Source organism: Gymnogyps californianus, unplaced genomic scaffold, assembly GCF_018139145.2.
Source record: "Gymnogyps californianus isolate 813 unplaced genomic scaffold, ASM1813914v2 HiC_scaffold_49, whole genome shotgun sequence".
In the NCBI taxonomy this organism is placed as follows: Eukaryota; Metazoa; Chordata; class Aves; order Accipitriformes; family Cathartidae; genus Gymnogyps; species Gymnogyps californianus.
In genome coordinates, this window is record NW_026114389.1 from 283,140 (window position 1) to 303,129 (window position 19,990).

General features: G+C 51.9%; 2 protein-coding genes across 2 annotated transcripts in view; both read right to left on the reverse strand.

Moving 5' to 3' along the window:
• The window catches only part of LOC127028920 (centrosome-associated protein CEP250-like), a 74,611-nt gene that overhangs the window by 13,919 nt on the left and 40,702 nt on the right, over positions 1-19,990 (reverse strand). The window contains 3 exon segments of the mRNA XM_050914573.1: positions 1,485-1,639; positions 2,238-4,059; positions 4,061-4,873. Of these exon segments, the coding sequence (XP_050770530.1) occupies positions 1,485-1,639; positions 2,238-4,059; positions 4,061-4,873 (2,790 nt within the window).
• On the reverse strand, positions 8,877-18,106 carry LOC127028926 (centrosome-associated protein CEP250-like). The gene is made up of 12 exons (XM_050914592.1): positions 17,873-18,106; positions 16,779-16,835; positions 15,976-16,058; positions 14,618-14,783; positions 13,782-13,888; positions 12,261-12,488; positions 11,991-12,135; positions 11,560-11,706; positions 11,137-11,367; positions 9,391-9,584; positions 9,149-9,276; positions 8,877-9,071 (listed from the first exon to the last, which is right to left on the reverse strand). Exons 1-12 carry the CDS (start codon positions 17,969-17,971, stop codon positions 9,025-9,027), a joined length of 1,632 nt encoding a protein of 543 aa, XP_050770549.1. The 5' UTR covers positions 17,972-18,106; the 3' UTR covers positions 8,877-9,024.

The following is a 19,990-nucleotide window of genomic DNA, read 5'->3' on the forward strand; positions in this document are numbered from 1 at the left end:
AGCTCTGGCATGTTGCCCTCTGCCTGCTTTGGGTGGAGGAGATGCCAGCACTGGGAGCAGCGCTCAGGGCTTTGCTGTTTTGGGGAGCACAGCTCAGGTCAGAGGTTCTCCTCTCTTTTCCAAGTGACGTGTGCTTCGCCGAGGGCTGTGCTCCCCACGGGAATGCCATCCCCAACCTCAGGCTAGGAACATGAAAATACTCTTTCTTGGCAAGCGAACTCAAATAACAGAAGCAGTTCCTAAAGGAGTTTTATGGCTTATGGAACCTGCTACCTTGGAATTACACCACCAAGGTCTGTCAACATAAAGCCAAACCAGATAAAAAGGGCGACCCTGATCTGCCAGAGCAGACTAGATGTTGAAACTCAGGCAGCCAGCCCTGGCAGGGGAACGCGCAGTGATATGATGCAAGCTCCACTGGTAATTGAGCCAAGGGAAAACAGGAGGAGTCAACCAGGTGAGTGAACAGCCTTAGAATACTCCCTCTTTTCCGGCGAGTTCCAGTTTTCTGCATTTCCTCCAATCCCTCTCCCACCTTTAGGCAAGCCAGAGACTAGACCTAGGTGAATGATGGTGTTTGGCCACGGCCAACAGATGGGTCTGACTGGGTATTTCCACCGCTGGTGTACTCGCTCCTGACAGCCAAACAAGCCTCGGGCTGTAGCAGCGTGCAGAGTTGTGCCCATGAGTACAGCCCCAGCAGCTTGTGATGAGAGCTTTCCTCCTCCTCACCTGGTTCTGCAACTCAGCTAATCGACGACTGCAGCGCGTGTGAGACTCCTCCTGTGAAGAAAACGCAAGGATTTGGTTTTGGCCTCCAGTCTGGCCAGGGCCATGGTCTATATTCGACTGCCGTTAGGTCTATACCGGGGGGCTGCTGCCACCGGGATTTGCCCTTGTTCCTCTGTATGGCCAGAGCCTCCTCCCACCAAGTAAGAGTCTGTTCTCACCTGTCGAGAAGCAGGCACCCTGTGCTGGTCGGAGAGAGAAAATCCGCACGCATCTGGCAGCGGACCGACCACTACAGTATCTCTTCAGTCTCCTCCGTTCACGTTCCACCTGCACGTTGGATAGGAGAAAGGGTCACAGAAACCTGCCACCAAACAAGGAGCAAAAGGACCTCTGGACATCACGGCAAGGAGGTGTCTGCTCAGAGACCGTTAAGTGCACCAGAGAACGCCGGCGGCCAAAAGCACTCCAAGTAGACTACGGAAGAGAAAGAGCGAGAGGAAGCAGATCCTGACACAAGAGTGTCCAGTGTGTGCGTATGGGGCCACTGGGGCAAGAAGGGTGGTACCGGAGTGAATGTGCATTTGTGAAGGCAGTGGGTGCCAGGAGAGAGAGAAAATACGGACGTGTGTGTCCACAGGGGGAGGTGGGAGAGGGAAGGAAACAAGCAGAGGACTCCAGAGCGCTGTCTGTGGAAAGGGGTTGTGTTCCAGAGGACCGTGAGGCTTTGCAGAGGCAGTGAAAGCCTGGTTTACCTGCTCAAGAGTCCTCCTGAGCTCAGCATTGAGTTGCTTCAGCTCAGTCTTCTCAACTTCCAGCCTTGCAACTGCTCGCTGCAGATGTTCCAGCCGCTGCGACAGGAGTCTCTTCTCCGAGAGCCACGAGAGCTGCTCCCTTCTGCAGTAGCCTGCTGGGCATACAGAGAGGAGATTGTGTGAGCTGGTGCCCCAGAAAGGTTAGAAGGGCCACAATCAACAAGTCAGGGAGAGTACATCCTGAATGCGCAATGAAGCCTTTAACCTGATCAGGCAGCAGTACGAACTCCGTTAGTTTTAATACACCGGAAAAGCTGTACCTCAGAAATCTAAATCTCTGAAAGCATCCTCTAAGCACCATCAGGGCTGCTCTTCAGCCATCGCTACAAAATTGTACTTAGTTTTGGTCAACTGTGCCTTGTCCTTTCCATGCCAAATCCTAACCACGACACGTTGGCTAAGCTTGCCTAGACAGGAGAGAACCAATTACCCGTCCCCAGCTTTTGGACCGGAGTGAATTTTAACAGCAAGCGCTGTAGTACTTTCAGTGGTTCTGGGCTTGACAGAAAACGTTCTAGCAGGTGAATGGCCTCTGGCCAGAGCTCTACAGACAGGCAAGCCTGCTGGCTGCAATCACGGTTTCTTCCATGGCCAAGCAGGTCATGGATTTATGGGAATATATATTCCCATATCTTTATGGGAAACAGCTTTAGAACCCTTTATAGACATTTTGGTTGACTGATGATCAGTCACAGTGCCCTACCTGATGATGAAACCGGTCCGTGTCCCTCTCTGAAACCATACTCTGCAGGACGGCTACTTCTTCCCTCAACGTGCCGTTGGCCATTTCACTCTTGGTAAGGGCGAGAGTCAGTGCTTGTGCCTTCTCTTTCCATTCCATTTCCCCGCTTTCAGTCTGCTTCAAAATAGCAATCGCACGCTCCAATTCTTCCCCCTTTGCCTTCCGCTCATCTTCCAGTTGTTGGGTTAGCTCCTTCTGCCTTTGCAAGAGACGGTCTCTCTCCTGGAGAACTCTCCTCTTCTCTGCTTCCTCTTCCTCCCATTTTCGGAGTTTCTGGATTTGTTTCTGTAGGGTCTCCCCTCCATCCTTCCATCGCAAAGCTGACGTTATTTGTTTCAGGAGTTCACTCTGCCTCCTAAGCTCTTGTTCTCTCCCTGCCAGAGTCTTCTCTAAATACCCAACTCTGTCTCTCTGGTACTTGATCTCTTCATCCTTCTTTGTCAGCGTCTGCTGAACGTGCCGGAGATCTTCCCGAAGAGCTCTTCTTTCCTCGTCTAACTCTTCTTGCTCACCTTGAGCCTTGGTCTCTTGTTCCCTCTCGTGCAAGGCTGCTTCTAGGAGCTTCTCTTGCTCTCTGTGATGTCTAACCTCTTCATTCTTCTTGGTTAGCCTGAGCTGGAGATTCTGCAAGGTCTTCAGTTCTTCTTCTTGGCGCTGGAGTTGCTGCATAAGAGTTTCATTGTCTTCCTCTCTCTTCCTCACCACGTCCTCAAGCAGATTCACTTGCTTCTGGCATGAGGTTAGTGCTACTTTCATGCTTTCTTCACGAAGCCGGAACATGTTCATTTGCTCTGTCTGCCTGAGGAACTCCAAATGGTTCTCCTTCAGGACTTGGCTCATTTTGTCCAGATCCTGCTCTAGACTCTTGGCCTGCTTGCCTTCTAACTCCTTCTGCTCTCGAAGGTCCTGGACATGCTCTTGCAAAGACACGATCTCTTGATCTCTAGCTTCTAGAGAAGATGCAGCGTGTTCTAGTTTCTGCAGTATGGCTTTAGTCTGCATCGCTGCCTCCTCCTTTTGCTGTTGAAGCTTAGAGATAGCCTCCTCCAGAACCCCGATCGTTTTTTCTCTTTCTTTCAGAGTCAGTTTTGTTGCTTGAAGATTTGTTTGCTCAGCTTCGTGCTTTTCCTCCTGTTCCTTGCATGCCTCACATTGCTTTCTAAGGGATACGATTTCTTGCTCTTTTTCCTTTAGTGCCCCTTCAAGACGTTGCAGGATTTCCTTCTGCTGTTGAGAGTCTTGTTCTTGTTTTTGGAAGGTCTCAATCAGTTCCTTCTGAGATTCAATCATGAAATCCTTTTCTTTCAGTATTGCCGTAGTGTATTCTAAGTCTCTGTGTAAGACGCTCATCCGTTCTTCTGTTTTTTCCTCATAGCTCCGTGTTTGTTGCTTTTGGACGTCCAGGAGCCTGTCCTTTTCTTTCAAGGCTTCGAAGGTCTGCTCCAGTTGGTGCCGGACAGTCCTTAACTGCATTGCCATGCCTTCTTCAGCTTCCTGGATTTGCTTTTGTTGGGACTCAAGCTCTTGATCTTTTTTAGATAAAGCAAGTGTCATCTTTTCTACTTTACCATGAAGCTCTTGCAGGTAGCCCTCTTGCTCTTCCTTGTACTGCTGCAAGAGGCTTAACTGATCCCTTTGAGACTCACACTCACTCTCTCTGTCCTTAAGAGCTGCCCTCAGGTGTTCAAGGCTTGCGTGCAGAGATTTCACCTGTTCCCTCTCCATTTCCAGGTCTTGGATCTGCTGAGTCAGAGACATAAGCTCCAAGTTTTTTCTCCTTCAAGTTTCCTTTCATATGATCAAGATCCACCTGCAGATTTCTCACTTGGGATGCACCGTGTTGTTCTAGAATCATTATTTTCCCCTCCTGGAATTTGATCTCCTGATCTCTCTTCTCCAGCTCCTTGCTCATCTTGCTGACAGCAGTCCTCTGCATTTCTCGCTGCTTCTCCAGCTCCGCTATCAGTTCTTGCTGGGATCTGATCCCCTGGTCCTTCTCCTCCAGCTCCTTGCTCATCTTGCTCACCACAGTGCTCTGCATTTCTCGCTGCTTCTCCAGCTCCCGTATCTCTTCTTGCTGGGATCTGATCTCCTGGTCTCTCTCTTCCAGGTCTTTGCTCATTTTGCTGACAGCAATCCTTTGTTCTTCTTGCTGCTTCTCCAGCTCCTGTATCTGTTCTTGCTGGGATTCAATCTTCTGGTTTTTCTCTCTTACGTCCTTAATAACCTGATCCAGAGCAGTTTTGTGCATTTCTTTCTGCTCTTCCAGCAGTCTCATCTGTTCCTGGTACACCTTCATTTCTCCCTCCCTCTCTGACAGGATGGCAGTCACATGAGTGAGATTCTCCTGCAAAGCTTTTCCCTGTGCTGCCTCTTTCTGGAGCACCTGGATTTTCTCCCGCTGCATTTCCAGTTCCTCATTTTTAATTTTTAGGAGAGACACTGTGGTTTGGAGTTCTTGTTCAAGGGAGTGATGCCTATCTGTTGCTGTAGTCGCTCGGGTCTCAGAGGCTGTGACCGACTCCTGAAGAAGTTTTATCTCCCATACCAGTTCTTCTTTAAGTGCTTGCAGTCTGTCCCGTTCCTGCTGCAAAACAGGGAGGAAAAGATTCAGTAATTCCGTCTGTGTATGTTTGCTTTTCGTACTCGATTGGAACTCCTGCTCCAGTGGCAGCCAAGTGCTGCCCCCCCTCTCCCTGCCTCTCGGGATGTTGCAGACCTTTCCCGCGCCACCCTTTAGGCTGCGTCTTTCCCAGCTTACTCAGCCAGTCCCACCTTCCTTTCTGCCCTTCTCTGAACCTCTTCTAGCTCTAGTGTGTTCTTTTGGGGAGGAGCTCCCAGAACTGCAGCCAAGATTTAAAGCCCAGACTAAGCATGATTTAGGCAGTGGCATGATGCTGTTCTCTCTGCTAGGGAGGAAGGGAAGAGAGAACCACCCCAACATTTGATTTCCCTTTTTTGGGGTGCTGGGGTTTATCTGGACCTCTCCTGTCTAGAGTTTTCAGGGTACCATCCTCTAGAACCCCACTGTGCCCTCTGGAAGGAGTAATGGTCAGATCACAGTCTCTCATTCAGTGTTTGAAATCAGGACTAGTTTTCCCCTTGCTGGCACACATATTTAGCCGAATCAGCACTTTGGTTTCTCAAAAGTCTGTATTTATTCCCCCCGCTGTCTGCTCTCAGATGGGCAACGTTGAACAGCTCTCCATCATTAGCAGACTTTGTCTTCTCACCCCTTTTTCCAGATCCAGATATTTAGAAATCTAAATATGGATTTGGACACAAATAATTGCCCAAGCTATGCAATGTAAATAGAGACAAGTTTGAAAATTACTTTGACTAAAGCTTCGAGGCAGAAATCTTCAGAATTGAGGAAAATAAACACCCTGAATCATCACAGAGTTTTCTATGACTACGGCATCTTCCCTTACTTATTCAGAACAATGCAATTGGAAAGGTTAAACCAAAAAACAACCACTCTGTATCTTCTCAGATTTGGACTGAACCTGTACGAGACCACCCAAAATCAGCTCTCCACTGGAAGAAGTTGCTCCTTAGAATTATTAGCAGAAGGCCAAAAAACATGTAAGAAATGGCCCTTCACGGCATCTGCCAGCCTCACCAGGACATCCTTTCTTTGCTTCTCAGTGCTCTCGAGTCTCCTTTCCAAAGACACCACCTCTTGATGTAGAGTCACAGCCTCCTTCTTTAGAGGCTCTTCAGAGGCTGCTAGCTGAGATGTCAACTCTTCCACCTCAAGTAAAACATAAACAAAGCAGTCAAAGACTACAGCTTGTCACTGTCAGCCATAGTGTATACTGTGAGGAAAGGGAAAGAAGTTGTTGAAATTCCACCCTAGCACGAGAGTACCAGATTCACAATGGATGCAGCCGACTTGTTTAAAAATCTCAGTGGGTCACCATGGTCATCTGAAAAACCACCTTAAAAACCAAGGCTAGCAGTAACAAGACCAGCAGAAATCCATGCTGATGATTGCTGGCAAACAGGCAAAAGCACTAGGCCATCTGTCCAGGGCGGCAGCTGAGATTCAGCTGGCCTGTAAGTCTCCTTCAGAGCAGCTGAGATGGAGACCACAGTATGGTGGCAGTCCGAGGGATCACCCCATCAGCCTGCTGCTCTGCCACGGAAAGGCACGAAGTGGAGAGACGGCCTGTTTGATGACTGGAGTAGCTATTGCTGTTGCAGTCACCTGGTTTTGTAGAGCATCCCGCTGCTGAAGGAGGATATTCATTTCCTCTTTGACGGTTTGGATTTCTCCCTTGTGCCTCTTCTCCACTGCCTCGGTCTTGCTCTGAGTTTCCTGCAGCTCTGCTTGCAGCTCTGCCGTGATGTTCTGTAAACACAAATGGAGAGCAGGCTACTGGGACCTGCCATCAGGCCCAGCTTTTTCCTCTTTCTGTCTCAAAATCACATTCATTCAGCCACTTCTTTCTGCTTTGCTACCCAGCTCTGCTTCCATTGTAACCCTGCCTTCCTGTTGCGGATCTCTGGAGCTTCCCAGGCTCTGTGCTTTCAGTGCCTGCAGTAGTCCTTGCCTCCTCAGTCCCAGGACTTATGTTTTATGTCCTGGGTACTGCCCTTCACTCTGTTACCTGGCGCTCTCAGCCTCTCCCGCAGCTTACGTCCAGTTGCCAACGGCCCGTTCCTTCAACCTACCCTACTAGTCAGACTTACCTGCCCGTTCTCTCGCTGCTCTTCCACCTCCTGCCTCAGCTGCTGGAGCTGCTGGCAGGCTTCTCTCAGCTCTCCCTGAGTTTGGAGCAGCGTCTCTAATAAAGCATCCTTCTCACGCTCCTTTTCTAGCAGGACCTGCACAGAAATAAAGAGAAGACGGGTTCAAACTTCCCACGCAGAATTTGTGCGGCAAGACTCAAAGACTGACGGGCTCACACGTTCTCAAAGCCCTATGCTGCTGGGCTCCTAGGTCATTATCTGCCCACTTGGAGGCACAGATTCCTAAGGGAGACTGGCACTATAAACATGGTCCATCCACGGTCCCTCTGGGATTGAATCTCCAACAAACTCCTGGCCATCTAACAGGAAAATGTGTGGCATTTCTCCAGTGTCTTGCCTTGCTGGTGAGGGTATCTCTCGTCTCCTGCTGTGCCCTGTGTGTCTTTCAATAGCGACTTTTGCACCTAGTTAGCAGCCCGATATCCAGCCACCTCCCACAGCTCTCTCCTTGCTGCGCAGGTGGCTTCCTTTTTGAGCTCACCCCTTGTGAGACACAGTTATGGTGTTCACGTTCTCTTCAGGCCGGCAAGGCGCTTCCTGCCTTTCTTAAACCTACCCTCTGGTAGCCTCTCGCATTAGAGGCCCTGTCCCTCGTGGCACAAAGCTCTCATGGTTGCTAAGGCATCACTCCTGTTCACAAAGGGGCAGCTGAGAGACACTTCTTCCCAGACGGACAGTGTCCAGAGAAGCACTGCCAATAAGGAGCCCAGAAGAGTAAAAACACCACACAAATTCTGCCTTCACAGTCTTTACCTCTTGCTTGGCATTTTCGACTCTGGTTCGTTCCTCTTCTTGTTGAGCCTGCACGGTAGCAACTTCCTGCTTCACATCAAACAGCTTCTTCTCGTGCTCCCTTTCTGTCTCTGCCTTCTCCTTTTCCCATTGCTCCAGCATCTCCTGGACCTCTGAATGGTGCCCTTCCCGCTCGCTTGCCTGATGAGGGGAGGAAAAGACTTCAAGACGGAGTCCCAGCCAAGCTCCTCAAAAAAATGGGAAGCTTCATCCCTCCCACAACCCCTCACCAGAACAGCGCACCACAGTGGCTTTGTGCCCTCCATCAACCACATCCTATCGAGGAACTTAAAAGGAGGGTCAGCAGGTGGAAGAAAAGGAGACGTCACCTTCCCCTCTCTGATGCCTGCCTGTTTCCCAACACCTCTCGCCTCGGGATTTCTCTCTGTTCTCAGAGTCTCTGTTTTCAAAGCTCAACTCCATTCTCATCAATGAACAGATGCTGAGGGACTGCAGGGTGAGCAAGAGGCCAGTACCCCGATGCCCTAGTCACAAGACAGGCCACGAACTGAAGTACCAGGGACAAGGGCCCTGTTCCATACGCTTCTAGCCCAAAGCTAATGCCTCTGTCAACCGCGGAAGGACAGACAGAAAGGAACAAAGTTCCCGTGCCTGCAGCTGGCAGGAATGTCAGGAGTCCGCTTCACGGTAGACAGGAGTCCGGTAAGCTCCTGCCCCTTTGCTGCCATGCTTTGGGTGGGGACCACCCAACCTTCTGCTGAACTCGTCTTAGGCCCACCCTGAATCTGGGGCTGCAGTTACTGTCCCAGCAGAGTCCTGTGGGTGTTCACGTGCCTTCAAGTAGGAGCCATTGGCTCTGCTGCCTGGCCTGGCAACGTGTGGCCTATGACAGATGACTGCTGCCATTTCACACGCTATTCTTCTTCTCAAGCCAGCCCACAAACCTTGCTCAAAGAATTCAAAAGCGTATCGTTTCCTACCAGGTCTTGCAGGAGCTTGTTTATTTCCACTTCATGCTCAGCTTGCCGGAGTCTGAGGGTGTTGTCATACTGCCGTTCTGTCTGCAAGAGCCGTTGTGCCATGTTTTCCCGTTCCTGCCTCATCAGAGTCCTCTCCGCTTCCAGCTCACACTGAAGGCACTTCACTTCCCCTGCAAACACGACAAATGGCAAGATTCAGTGCCTGCCCAAACAGTGGTTCTGACTTTACTGACCTTAAGCCATTTGAATTTCAGTGTAGGAGGGATCTGTCTCCAGCTCCTTCACTCCTCAGAAGCACTGCAGACAGAGAGCTATTTTTATGCCATCTCCCCTAGGCAGGGGGAGCACCAGAAACAAAGCAATGAGCCTTTCACCTTGGATCACCTCCTTGGCCTGCGTGACGGTGTGAAGTTGGACTTCAAGCTGACTCCTGGCGATCTCCAGCTGAGATAAGCGCTGCTGAGCCTCAAACAGGCTGGATTCCAGGGTCTCCTTCGCCGACCTGCAAGTTACAAATACGGAGAGAAAGGAGTTTCTTGCTCCAGACACCCACAGGGAGTTACTCCAGTAAGAACACTAAATCATGTCCTGCCTAGGGTCTCCTCCCCGCCTTTACCTGGCCTCTGCCAGCTGCTCTGAAAGGCCTTGTCTGTCCCGCTCCACGGCTGCCAGTCGCACCTCTAGGGCAGCCTTCTCGTGCACCAGCAATTCCTTCTCCTTGCACACCTTGGCCAGCGCATGCCCTTGGCGAGAGGACTCCTGGCGCAGCTGCTCCAGACCACTGCTAGCCGACTCTTGCTGGCGGTAAACCTGGAAGCGGGACAAAACACAGTTGGAGTCCTTTCTCTGGAGTCCTGGGCAGAGCCGGCCAGTGCCGCTTCTGAATCAGCTGGAGGAGAAAGAGCTCCTGGACGTTGGGCTGCAAGGTTAAGAGCATCTGCTGTATACCGCACTCATACCCTGGGCTGCCAAAAGGCACTGGCACTGTTCACTTGGAAGTGATGTGTAAGGCCCTCCTGGGTTGCCTGGACCAGACAGCTCCCTCAGGGCAAACGTACATACCCCACACTACCTGCTTTCATGCAAAAATACTGCATCTTCCAGAACTGCCACCTTGCAAACTACAATTCTATCCGAATCTATGCCAGTGACAGACAACTTCAGCAAAGGTTGAGCAAAAGCAACTTTGCTCGCTGAAGAAAGTGAAAATACACGTGGTTTCTCCTTCTAGGAAAAAAACCCCAACCCATCAAAGCGTCACCTACTGCAGTGTGTAAAGCAGTTGGATGCAATGAGGTGATGCTTGGCAGGGCAACGGCCCCTGGGGCGAGCAGTGTCATTTAGTGATTTCGGAATGTCTGGCTGATGTGGCCAAAGAGATGGCAGACTCTGTTTGTACAGTAGTTCATGTCAACCATACTGTTTATGCGTCTTGCACAAACAAGTTGTCTAATATACCTCGCTGGTATTCAAGCTTGAAGACGAACCCTGATTTTTTAGCTTTTTTCCTCAGTCTAACACCTCTGCTCTGTAGTTGCCAAACATACCACGGACTCCAAAACTAAGACTGTCTAACAGAGAACAGACCATCAGAAACAACCAATTCTCCTCTCAAAGTTATCCCCTAATACCCAGGATTGCACATTATGGAACTGACATTTGAACGATGACAAACTCCCTTAGTCTCCTCCAGTGACACGATTCTCCCAAGCTCTTTTTCCCGGGTACTGAATCAGTTAGTCCAGAGAAAACAGTCCTGTGCCATCCCCTATTTCTCATCTTCTTCCTCAAAGCCTAAAGAGGCTCCAGCAATTCAAAGCTGCGTGTGTGTCTTAAAATACAATTTCAACAATTTCAAGGTGTCATTCCCATTCTTGGCAGGACGGGACAGCAGACATTGACTTGCAGCTTTGTCCCGCTCTCTAGGCTCGAACAAATGCAGCTTTGAAAGCTGCAGACTTCACAACAAGAAGCATAAATAGAAACAGGCAGCCCCGGGGCTTTTTGCCTCAGAAAAAGGGTGAAGAGCTATGCCGTTTGCTTCTTTTGCCACACGTGAGAGTAGTAGTCTTACTCAGCTTCATGGACACAATCATCTCCCTGCAGCTTCTCAAAAGCCAAAAAAGAGGCCAGCACAGCCAGGGGATTAAAGTAACCTGTAGAAGCAGAGGACAACTCCGAGAACTGCAGAACTTCTCTGCAAGCCAGCAACACGCTTCCAAAAGGAAGTAAACAAAGCCTTCCGACCTCCAGCACTACCAAGCGTCTCCTTCACAAAAACCCCGCAGAAGCCAACAGATACAGCTTCACTGAGCCCAGCAGCCCAAAGCCCACCCAGAAAGCACCCGCTTTTTGGGCTCACCTGACTGAGCTTCTCTTGGGTTTCTGCCTTCTCCTCTGCCACTCTCCTCAGCTCTACCTGCAGCCCCTCCTGGTGCTCCTCTGCCTTCTTCAGCAGCTGCTCCAGGTGGGCTTTCTCTGCGCTGAGCTCTTCATTTGTTCGTTCACACAAGGTCAGCTTCTCCTGCTCAGAGATCTTTGCTCTCTCCATCTCGCCCACTTTGCCTGACAGAGCTTCATTCTCTTGCTCCAGCTACACTCACAGAAGCACAGAGGAAATAAGATACAGTCAGATTGACTCTGTAGGAGGTTTGGCTTGGACAGAAAAAGGAACAACATTTCCATATTCAGACAGTCCTACTGTCGGAAGGCAAGGAGTCTGAAAAGAAGCAGCAGCAGCAGCTGGAGACGAACCCTTGGCAAGCTCTTTGGCAGCTCTGCTCACCTGCAGCACAAGTTTGCTCAGTTGCACTTTATCCAGCGCAAGGGCTTCATTCATACTGCTCATCTTCGCTGTTGCAACACGTAGATCAGCTGCTTCAGCACTCAGCTTATTCTGAGCCCCTGTCAACTCTGCTACTGCCTGCTCTGCCTGGAGAGACAAAAGAACAACATGAGAACAAAGACAGGAAAATCCCTGACTTGAAGCAGCCACTCCAGATCCCCTTTTGTGTCTCTGACACACTCCCAGTTCCGTGTTCCCAATAAGCACGCGGGCACTAACTACACCAAAGAGCCTGTGTGGTCTCATCACCGTTTTCCAAGAAGGAGAACAACATTGTCCCTGTCTTCTACTGCCAGAGACAGCATCGGTGCTGGTCTTGCTATCACAACTGCCTCTCCCACAAGTGCTGCCTCGGAATAAGGTGACCATACCTTTTCCAGTGCCATGGTAAGCTGATGTTTCTCTTGCTTCAGCAGATCCCTCTGAAGGTGCGATTCCTCCAGTGTCTCTCTTGCGACTACCAACTCACTCTGTAATAACGCATGTTTTTCTTCAAGTGCAGCTAAGTCCTTCAGCCTAGGAGAAGGGGAAAGACCAACAAGTTTTTAATGTAAAAACATTCTCATTTCCAAAAGAGAGAAGAGATTTTTTCTCATCGCAAAAGATAATGTTGGCAACAGCAAAGTTTAAAACACATTTACCTCTCCTGAAGCTCCTTCTTCTCCAGGTCCCCCTTGACTTGTAAGTGCATCGCTTCCCAAGTCTTCTGGCTTATTTCCTCTTCCGCTTCCTGCTGTGCCTCATCCTTCAGGACAGGTCTACCCAGACTGACGGACTCCCAGAGCCGTACGCCAGAGTTCAGGCGGGAGCAGCTTACAAGTATAGATCCAGAAAGCCTCAGTTGCTCTGTCTTCAGCTCTGACAAATCTCTGAAGAAGAATCAAGAAAGAGATCATGTTCACACCAGCTTTACCACCTGACTCACTTCTGAAGCATGCAATTGCGCAACAGCAAAAGCCGGCAGGAAAGACGACATCTTCGCTGGGGACCAATCATTCATCTGACACTTTGGGATCAGGACACATCTGGACAGTGGAGCAATGAGTCTACCGGATAGTTGAGGAATGAGTCTGTTCTCTCCACAGAGATAAGAAGAAATGTATGGAACAGCCAGAAGGCTTCAAGGACCTCTAATTACTCTTATTAATTGTTGCTCCTGCTCTATCTTATTAACATACTCTATTATCATTAATAGATGTAAGGAATTTTACCAAGGTCCCCAGCTTTTACACCTAGGGGATCCGCCTTAACTGACCTGTTATTATCAACACTTGGACTTCTAAGAAGCTCAGGACAATATCTACATAATAAACATTTCGGGAAGGTGGTGTAAGAATAAGCCTAGAATGTTGTAACAAAGCACAAATAACACAAGATCTAACTAGTAGGTCAGGCATACTCTACACGTTAAGGAAAGCTTAGAATCAAATAAGGTCAATGGCTGACGGTAACCCAGAGTTTGAAATTGCACGCTGACACCAGAAGAATGTACTATTATGGCTACACTGATTTTGTTTGTGTAGAAGGCAACTGTGAGAAAGGAACCTCAGAGCAGAGAGCCAAGAACAAGAAAACAATCATAAAAAGGAGTATCAAACTAAGCAAAACAAATTGGATAAATGCAATAACAGGGCAGAGAAGCTATTCTTTCTCTCAACAATGTTGGTACAGGAATAAGCGGATGCAAACTGACCAGAATAAATGTTAGCTGGAAATGAGGAGAAAAAAATATATATATTCATGAAGGATCTGTCCATCAGGAGCAGTGGGAAAAGAAAGCCAGTGAGATTTAAGGCAGATTTTAATCACCCTGTAAAAGGGAACGCTCTACATGCTGCACGCATAGCTTTGGCGAGTCTCTTCCAACGTGTCCACGTGTGCCCGTGTCTGTGTTAATGTGCCCAAACATCAACGTCGTCAAGTCCATCTGTTCAGGGCCTCTGCACTGCTTATAGCCCGAGCCCCTCAGTTTTATCTGAAAACCAGCATCAAACAAAATGATGCTGAAGATAGCCTAGAGCACGCTGAATGGCATTGCTTCACACTACCAAAGGAGAAGTGCTGTCTTTAGCCGCCACTGAAGTAACGTCAAGGCTCAAAAAGCAGCTGTGAAGGGAAGCTACATTTCTTCTGCCAGAGATCGAGCCTTAACTTCTACTCACCGGTCAGTGGCGGTCTTCATTTCCAGGAAATGACGGCGGAAGGTTACCACCTGACGCCACAGGCTGAGCAGACGGCTGTGTTCACCCCTTAAGCAGCTGTCATAAAGCTAAACATGCAAAGACAAAAAGAAATGCCAGTTCAGCCTTCGCTGTCACTCTACAAGTCTTTCAGACAGCAGAGAGTACAACCACCATCACCAGGTCTCCTTTCACAACAATTCCAACAGGGGCATCGAGGACTGAAGAGGCACCACAGAAGCAGCCTCAGCAGCCCTGCCACCTGACTGCAAGGAAGGGAACGGCCACACTTCTCCTGCACGAGCGGCTGTCAGCAAAGCAAACTGATCGCGAGTCATCACCTCGCCTTGCAGAGGTGTCTAACAGCCTTGGGGGAGGAAGGCAAAAAACGAGCCCCTCCGAGAGCAGTGTCAGATTTGCTTACAACAGGCTATTGGGAAGGGAGGCCTGTCCTGTTCTTCTGTCGGCTGCTCTGAATCTGAAAACACACACCCCCCTCCGGTCTCTGCTGCTGGAGACAGAGATTTAGGAACGAGGAAAAAGACGGGCGGTCCTGTGTGACTGCCCCACAGTGCCCAGCAACAGCCAGCATTTGCCTTTAAGACCGAGCGGCATGGTCACAGCAGGTGGGCACCTTCCAGCACCCACCACAGTCTGCTGACACTCCTCCATCTCACACCCCTGTCTTCTGCTCCTCAACACCAATACATCCTCAACACAGCCACAACTTGCACGCAGCAAGCTCCCTATGCCAGAAATGAAATGCATTCTCTTTCCACTCTGGCATCATGTCTGACCTTCCCGTAGCCTACCCTTACCTCACGTTCACCGCGCCATTCACTCTCCGTCAATTCCAGCTCCTCCCGGGCCCTCATCCAATCTGCCGTCAGTTTTCCAACATCTTCTTTGAGGGCTGAATTAACCTCATTCGCTTTACCGAGCTGCTCCCGCAGGAGAGTGTTCACTTCTGCCAGATTCTCGCACCTTGGAAAGGGACAAACAGCAATGAGGTCACTGAACAACTGCTGTCCACAAGCAGCATCCCTGCGATTTTCCAGCTCCCTCAACACCGACCTTCTTGTCAAACTGAGAGGTGGTAAAAGTGCTTTCTAGGATTAACTAAGATCTCTCTGTGATGGCAAACTCATTTGCTTCCTCCTGCTTTGAGCCTTCAATTCCCGTCCACAATTTCGGTTCCCCTTCCTCTTCAACTTTGACGATGCCCACAGTTAACGTCTTGCCTCCCCTTCACGCTGTCTGATCGCTGGATGCATCATCTTTCTCTGTCGTTGGCCTGACCACCTCTCTTCCTCCACTCTCCTCTCTCAGTTGCCATGTCCTTTTCCCTTGCAATGCTGTACCCACCGCTGCCCTCACCTTCTTGTTAAGCCTCTCCCTTTCCTTGTCCTATACACTGGGTAAGACCTGTAGCAAAGACCCCACCTTGTTGATCCAGCAAACTGCACACCACAAAGACAGCACCATATACATAGGGGAAACAGCTTTATATGAAACTTTCAACCCAAAAGTGAATCTAAAAGCACTAATGACTCTGGGGCCACAGACTAATATCCCACCCAGGAAACATTGCACAAACCAAATTTCAAGAACCGCTGCCCTGTGAACAAGCACAAAACTCAGTTGCTGGATCAAAACAGGAGCTGCGCTTCTCCCGCCTTAGCTTGCAACATACGTAACACAGCACACAGGTGCCTTTTACACCACACACAACTGATCTCTTGGGCAGAGGAAAAAAGAAAAGCAGAGAAAGAAATGTGGCAGAAGATGCCTGCGGTGCTAAGTGCTCTGCTGGAAGACTCTGGTACAAGCACAGGACGTGCTCTTCAGGTAAAACCAAAGAGGAAAACGCCGGATGTCAGGGCTTGATTCTCAACCTAAGACGGGGCTCTGCTGAGTAGCTCACCTCCTGAATCACAGAACAATTTAGGCTGGAAAGGGACCTTTGGAGGTCACCCGGAACAACCCCCCGCTCCAAACAGAGCCGTGCAGCACACAACACTGTTACTGCACCACAGAACGGATTGGGGACCTTTCTCCTTTCAAAACAGCTTGCCCAACTGCTGCCCTTGGGGAGACTAGGTGGCACTGACAGGTTGGCCCTCACTTCCACGAGCATCCAGGACACCAAGAATGAGGCAACACTTCTTCCTTTTACCTTTGCTGCTCCTCTTCCAACTGAAGCAGTGCTTTCTTCAGGCTGTGGTCTTCTGTGGCTTCCCGCCTGCCTGGAAGGGATCCCTGAAGAAGAAAGGAAATGCTTAGTCAAATTCTTGTGTTCCCTTCACTCCTGTGAGCATCCATCGCTTTCCCCTCCATTTGTTTGGTATCTCAGGAGCTCGTGCCTTCTTCCAGGCATAACGCTGTCGTGACTACGGAGAGGAAGGGAGGGGAAGGGCGTTACTCAATGTGAGTAGCTCTCCTCAGTCTCCCCCTGTTGCACTCTCACAGCTAGCTATCCTCAGCTCATGACCGCGAGCGCTCCCTTAGACTTGAAGCCTGGGAATACTCTCCTACCCTCCTACCCTTTCTTTCCTAGGTTTACTTTAGCCGCAAAGCAGAAAGAAAAGCACAGAGCCAGCTCCGTATGTTGAACGCCAGCATTCTTGCCTTCCAAAACGCTATGTTTCAACCGATTCTTTTTCAGAGACAGCCATAGCATGTAACAGGCAGCAGAGCCCTCTCCTGACACCTAGCACAAATGCTACTCCAGCAATAAAGCGCTCTTTCACAACATTAAAATCCTTCTTCATAGGGTTTTCTGGACGGGCATTTCTGGGACCGCTGGCTGCGCCAGGAATGGCAACCGGACACAACACTGACAGGCAAACTTACAGCGCTTCTTTAAACCCTCAGGCAGCAAAATCTCGTTTCCCTCTGTCATTGCTGTGGGGAGCTGCTTTTTGTCTGCGTTAACGAACGCTACGTACGCTGTCTTTAGTTAGCAACCTGCGCACTCACCCCTCCTGCTTCCAGCTGCTGCTCCAACTCTCGACACCAAGTCCGGTACTGCAGGACCTAGATGGACACAGAGAATGAAGCTGAGCGAATGCAGCTTGGAACAGACTCGGCTCCTCCTGCCTTAGCTTTCCTCTAAGTCTTTACAGCCCAAGCACGGCGAAGTGTATTTCACAGTGCTGCCGACAGAGTCAACAAGAAGTCGTCACGACATAGGGAAGCTTCGCTGTCTCTAACATTAAAGAAATTGAGACAGGGTTTCTTTCACACATAGTACTATCTGCTCATCCTCAGACGGCGATGGCAAGCAGAACGATGAGGCAGACTTAGCCAGCCGTGCCCGGCCTATGGCCACCCCGTACCCCAACTCAGTATTTCCAGCGGGTCCCTGAAGTGAGAGAAAGGAGTTTTCCAAATTGCTTTTCCAACTTGAGCAAGTCAAGTCAGTGCTGGCCACGGTGCTGCTCAGCCCGTGCAGAACGCGGCTTTCTCTTCAGCTGCACAAGACCAGCACGGGCAAGAAAAGCAGGATGACCTTACGGCAGCGCCCTGACCACCGCCGGGCACTGGGCCGGGCAGGGCACGGCCTGCCCGACCCTCCGCCCAGCTCTGGCACCCTCCTCGCTGCCACCGCTCCTGCGCCCCGGGCCAACCAGGCCCGAGCTGCCTGCCTCTGCCCGGGGCCGCCCAAAACCACCCCCGCCGGCTCGACTCCTGCCTCTGGGACAGCCCCCTGCTAACGCGGCCAAACCAAGGCGTTCGCAAGCCAGGCGGCAAAGTTCAGTCAAGGGCGGCAAAGACCGAACGAGAGGCTCGGGAGGCTGACAGCGGCAGGGCGAGGCGCCCAGCGCGCCTGGGCGGGCCGGGCCGGGCCGGGCCGGGCCGGGCGGAGCAGGGCCTCCCCCGAGCTCCGGGCTCGGCGCCGTCCCGCCCGCGGCAGCGCCGGGGAAGGCCCCGTTGGGGCCGCGCCTTCGCCCCCCGAGCTCTCCGCCGCCCAGTCCCCTCTCAGCGCAGCCCGGGCGGCCCGGGCACCCCGGCCCCGCCACCGCGGCCCGGCCCCGGGCAGCTCCCCCCGGGCAGGCGCCCCCGCTCCTCACCTTCGCCTGCAGCTTCCGCACCAGCACCGCTTGCCGGTGCTGCGCCTCCTGCGAGCTCTGCAGCCGGCGCCGCAGGGAGGCCTGGCTCCGCGCCGCCATGCCCCCGCTCTCCAGCCGGGCCCGCCGCCCGCGGGGCTCCGCCGCCTGACAGGCCCCGCGGCGGGGGCTGCTCCGCGGCCTGCCCCGGCGGACCGCGCTCAGGCGGCCCCGGGCCGCGGCCGGGCGCCTGCCGGGGCGGGCGGACCGGCTCACCCTGCCCGCCGGCCGCGACCGGGAGCCGGGCCGCGGGGCGGGAGAGCCGGGCTCGCTCGGGGCCGCTCTGGGGCAGCGCTTCCCTTCTCGCTCCTCGCTTCTCGCTCCTCGCTCCTCGCTGACGGTGCCGCGCCGGGCTGCGGTGCTGCCGCGGGGAGAGGCCGCCCCGGCAGCGCTTTGCTCCAGCGAGTTCTGCTCAGAGACCGTTAAGGGCCCCGGAGAACGTTGGGGGCAAAAAGCCCGCCCTGGGGAGTCTGGGAGAGCAGGAGCGGGAGGAAGCAGTCCCTGACACCGGAGGGTCGGGGGGGGGCACGGGGACACCGGGGCAAGAAGGCTGCGCCCGCAGTGACACCAGACAAGCTCCATCGCACAGGGAAGCCACCTCAACAGCTGGAGCTTCCTCCTCAAAGCTCCAGCTTCAGCCCTTGACTGCCACTGCAGCAGGAGGTCCGACCTAGTACGAAAACCAAGCGTGTATAGCTGGAATGACCGCATCTTTTTCCCCCTGCGTTGCAGCACGAGCGGGACAGGCTGCAAGCAGTGACAGAAAAACCCGTAGGGGAGAGAAAACTTCAAATTCACAGGACAACGTCCTCCGTGAAGTAAGCTTTATTTCAGGAAGAGCTCATGAAGAAATCCGACAAACAGGGCTCAGGCCCCTCTGCCCAGACTAGTCTAGTGCGCGAATTCACTCACTCACCACTCCAGTCACGAGCTTTCATAACTCACAACCTGTAACACTGAATTTGTGCACTTAAGAGCCAAAAAAAGAAAAGAATTAGCTCCGTAGGGAGAGCGCTCATCCTTCCACCTCTGTCACGGCGCAGGCGTCCCCTGTATCACACTGGGAAGCCCGAAAGCCTCGGCAGTCCGGCTGCTGTTGGACCCGCTTCAAAGGCTTTTGGGGTAAGCTGATGTTTGATACCTTCCAGCTTGGAAGTCTGGTCTCTACCATTTCCAAAAGTCAGCAGATTCAGACAATCCTGCCAGACAAAGATGATGGCTGCAGGAGACAGCCAGCTGCAGGGGATAACGGCTGCATCGTGGCCCTTCAGCTCTTTCTGGCCACCTGGGCTGCCTACCTGGTGCTCTCCCTTTAACCTAATGGTGCTGCTCCCAGCACACAGCAGGCCTGAGCATGAGCTGGGTTAGCCAAAATCCGAGCAGGAGCTGAGGGAACAGTCACACTCCACCCCTTGGCAGAGTCAAACACCTAGCAAACCCATTGCTTCGGTGAGCGGAGGTACCGTTCCTCCTCTTGCCTCGCCTCCAGGGATCCGAGGCAGTGCCAGAGCTTAGAGCCTTCAGGCAGTCGTTAGTCTCGTATTGCTGTTCCGCGCTAATCACGATCCCAGTATCGGACCGAGTCAGAGACCTAAGCGCTGTATGGGCATTGGTTTTATCCGTGTGAGAATGTACATTCCAGCTGCTGAACCCCGCTGCATCCTTTGACAGCGGCAGTGGCAGTAGCAGCAGCGGCCAGACTTCTCTTCCATCTGCTTTCATGGGTCTGGTACGCCCTGGTCTCCCTGAGGATGGGAATCTTCGCAGGTGGTCAGGGCAAAATGCCTGGAAGATTCAGGTGAGTCAAGCCCATGAGGCTCCGCTCTGGCAAGGGAGCCGAGAATACTGCTGAAGCCATCGAGCTGTGTCTTAAGGGTGTTTCCAGCAGGAAGCCTCAGCGTCGGAAGTTCTGTTGCTACAGCTAACTGATTGAACCCCTTCCCCTCGTGACTGCCGTGTCTGCCTGCGCCGTGGACCTACTTCAGCAGTTCAGCAGGAAAAGGAAGGTGCTCTGCCCAAAGACTAGTCCTCAGCTGGCTGGCTGGGGCACTCCTCTGGGTCTGGGAAAGAGCGGAACTGGAC

Coding starts and splice junctions, on each gene's coding strand:
- LOC127028926 (XM_050914592.1), bottom strand. CDS start 17,971: ATGGCGGCGCGGAGCCAGGCCTCCCTGCGGCGCCGGCTGCAGAGCTCG. Junction 12,489..13,781: donor ATGAAGACCGCCACTGACCG/GTGAGTAGAAGT, acceptor ATTCTTCTTCAG/AGATTTGTCAGAGCTGAAGA. Junction 11,368..11,559: donor TGAGCAAACTTGTGCTGCAG/GTGAGCAGAGCT, acceptor CTGTGAGTGTAG/CTGGAGCAAGAGAATGAAGC.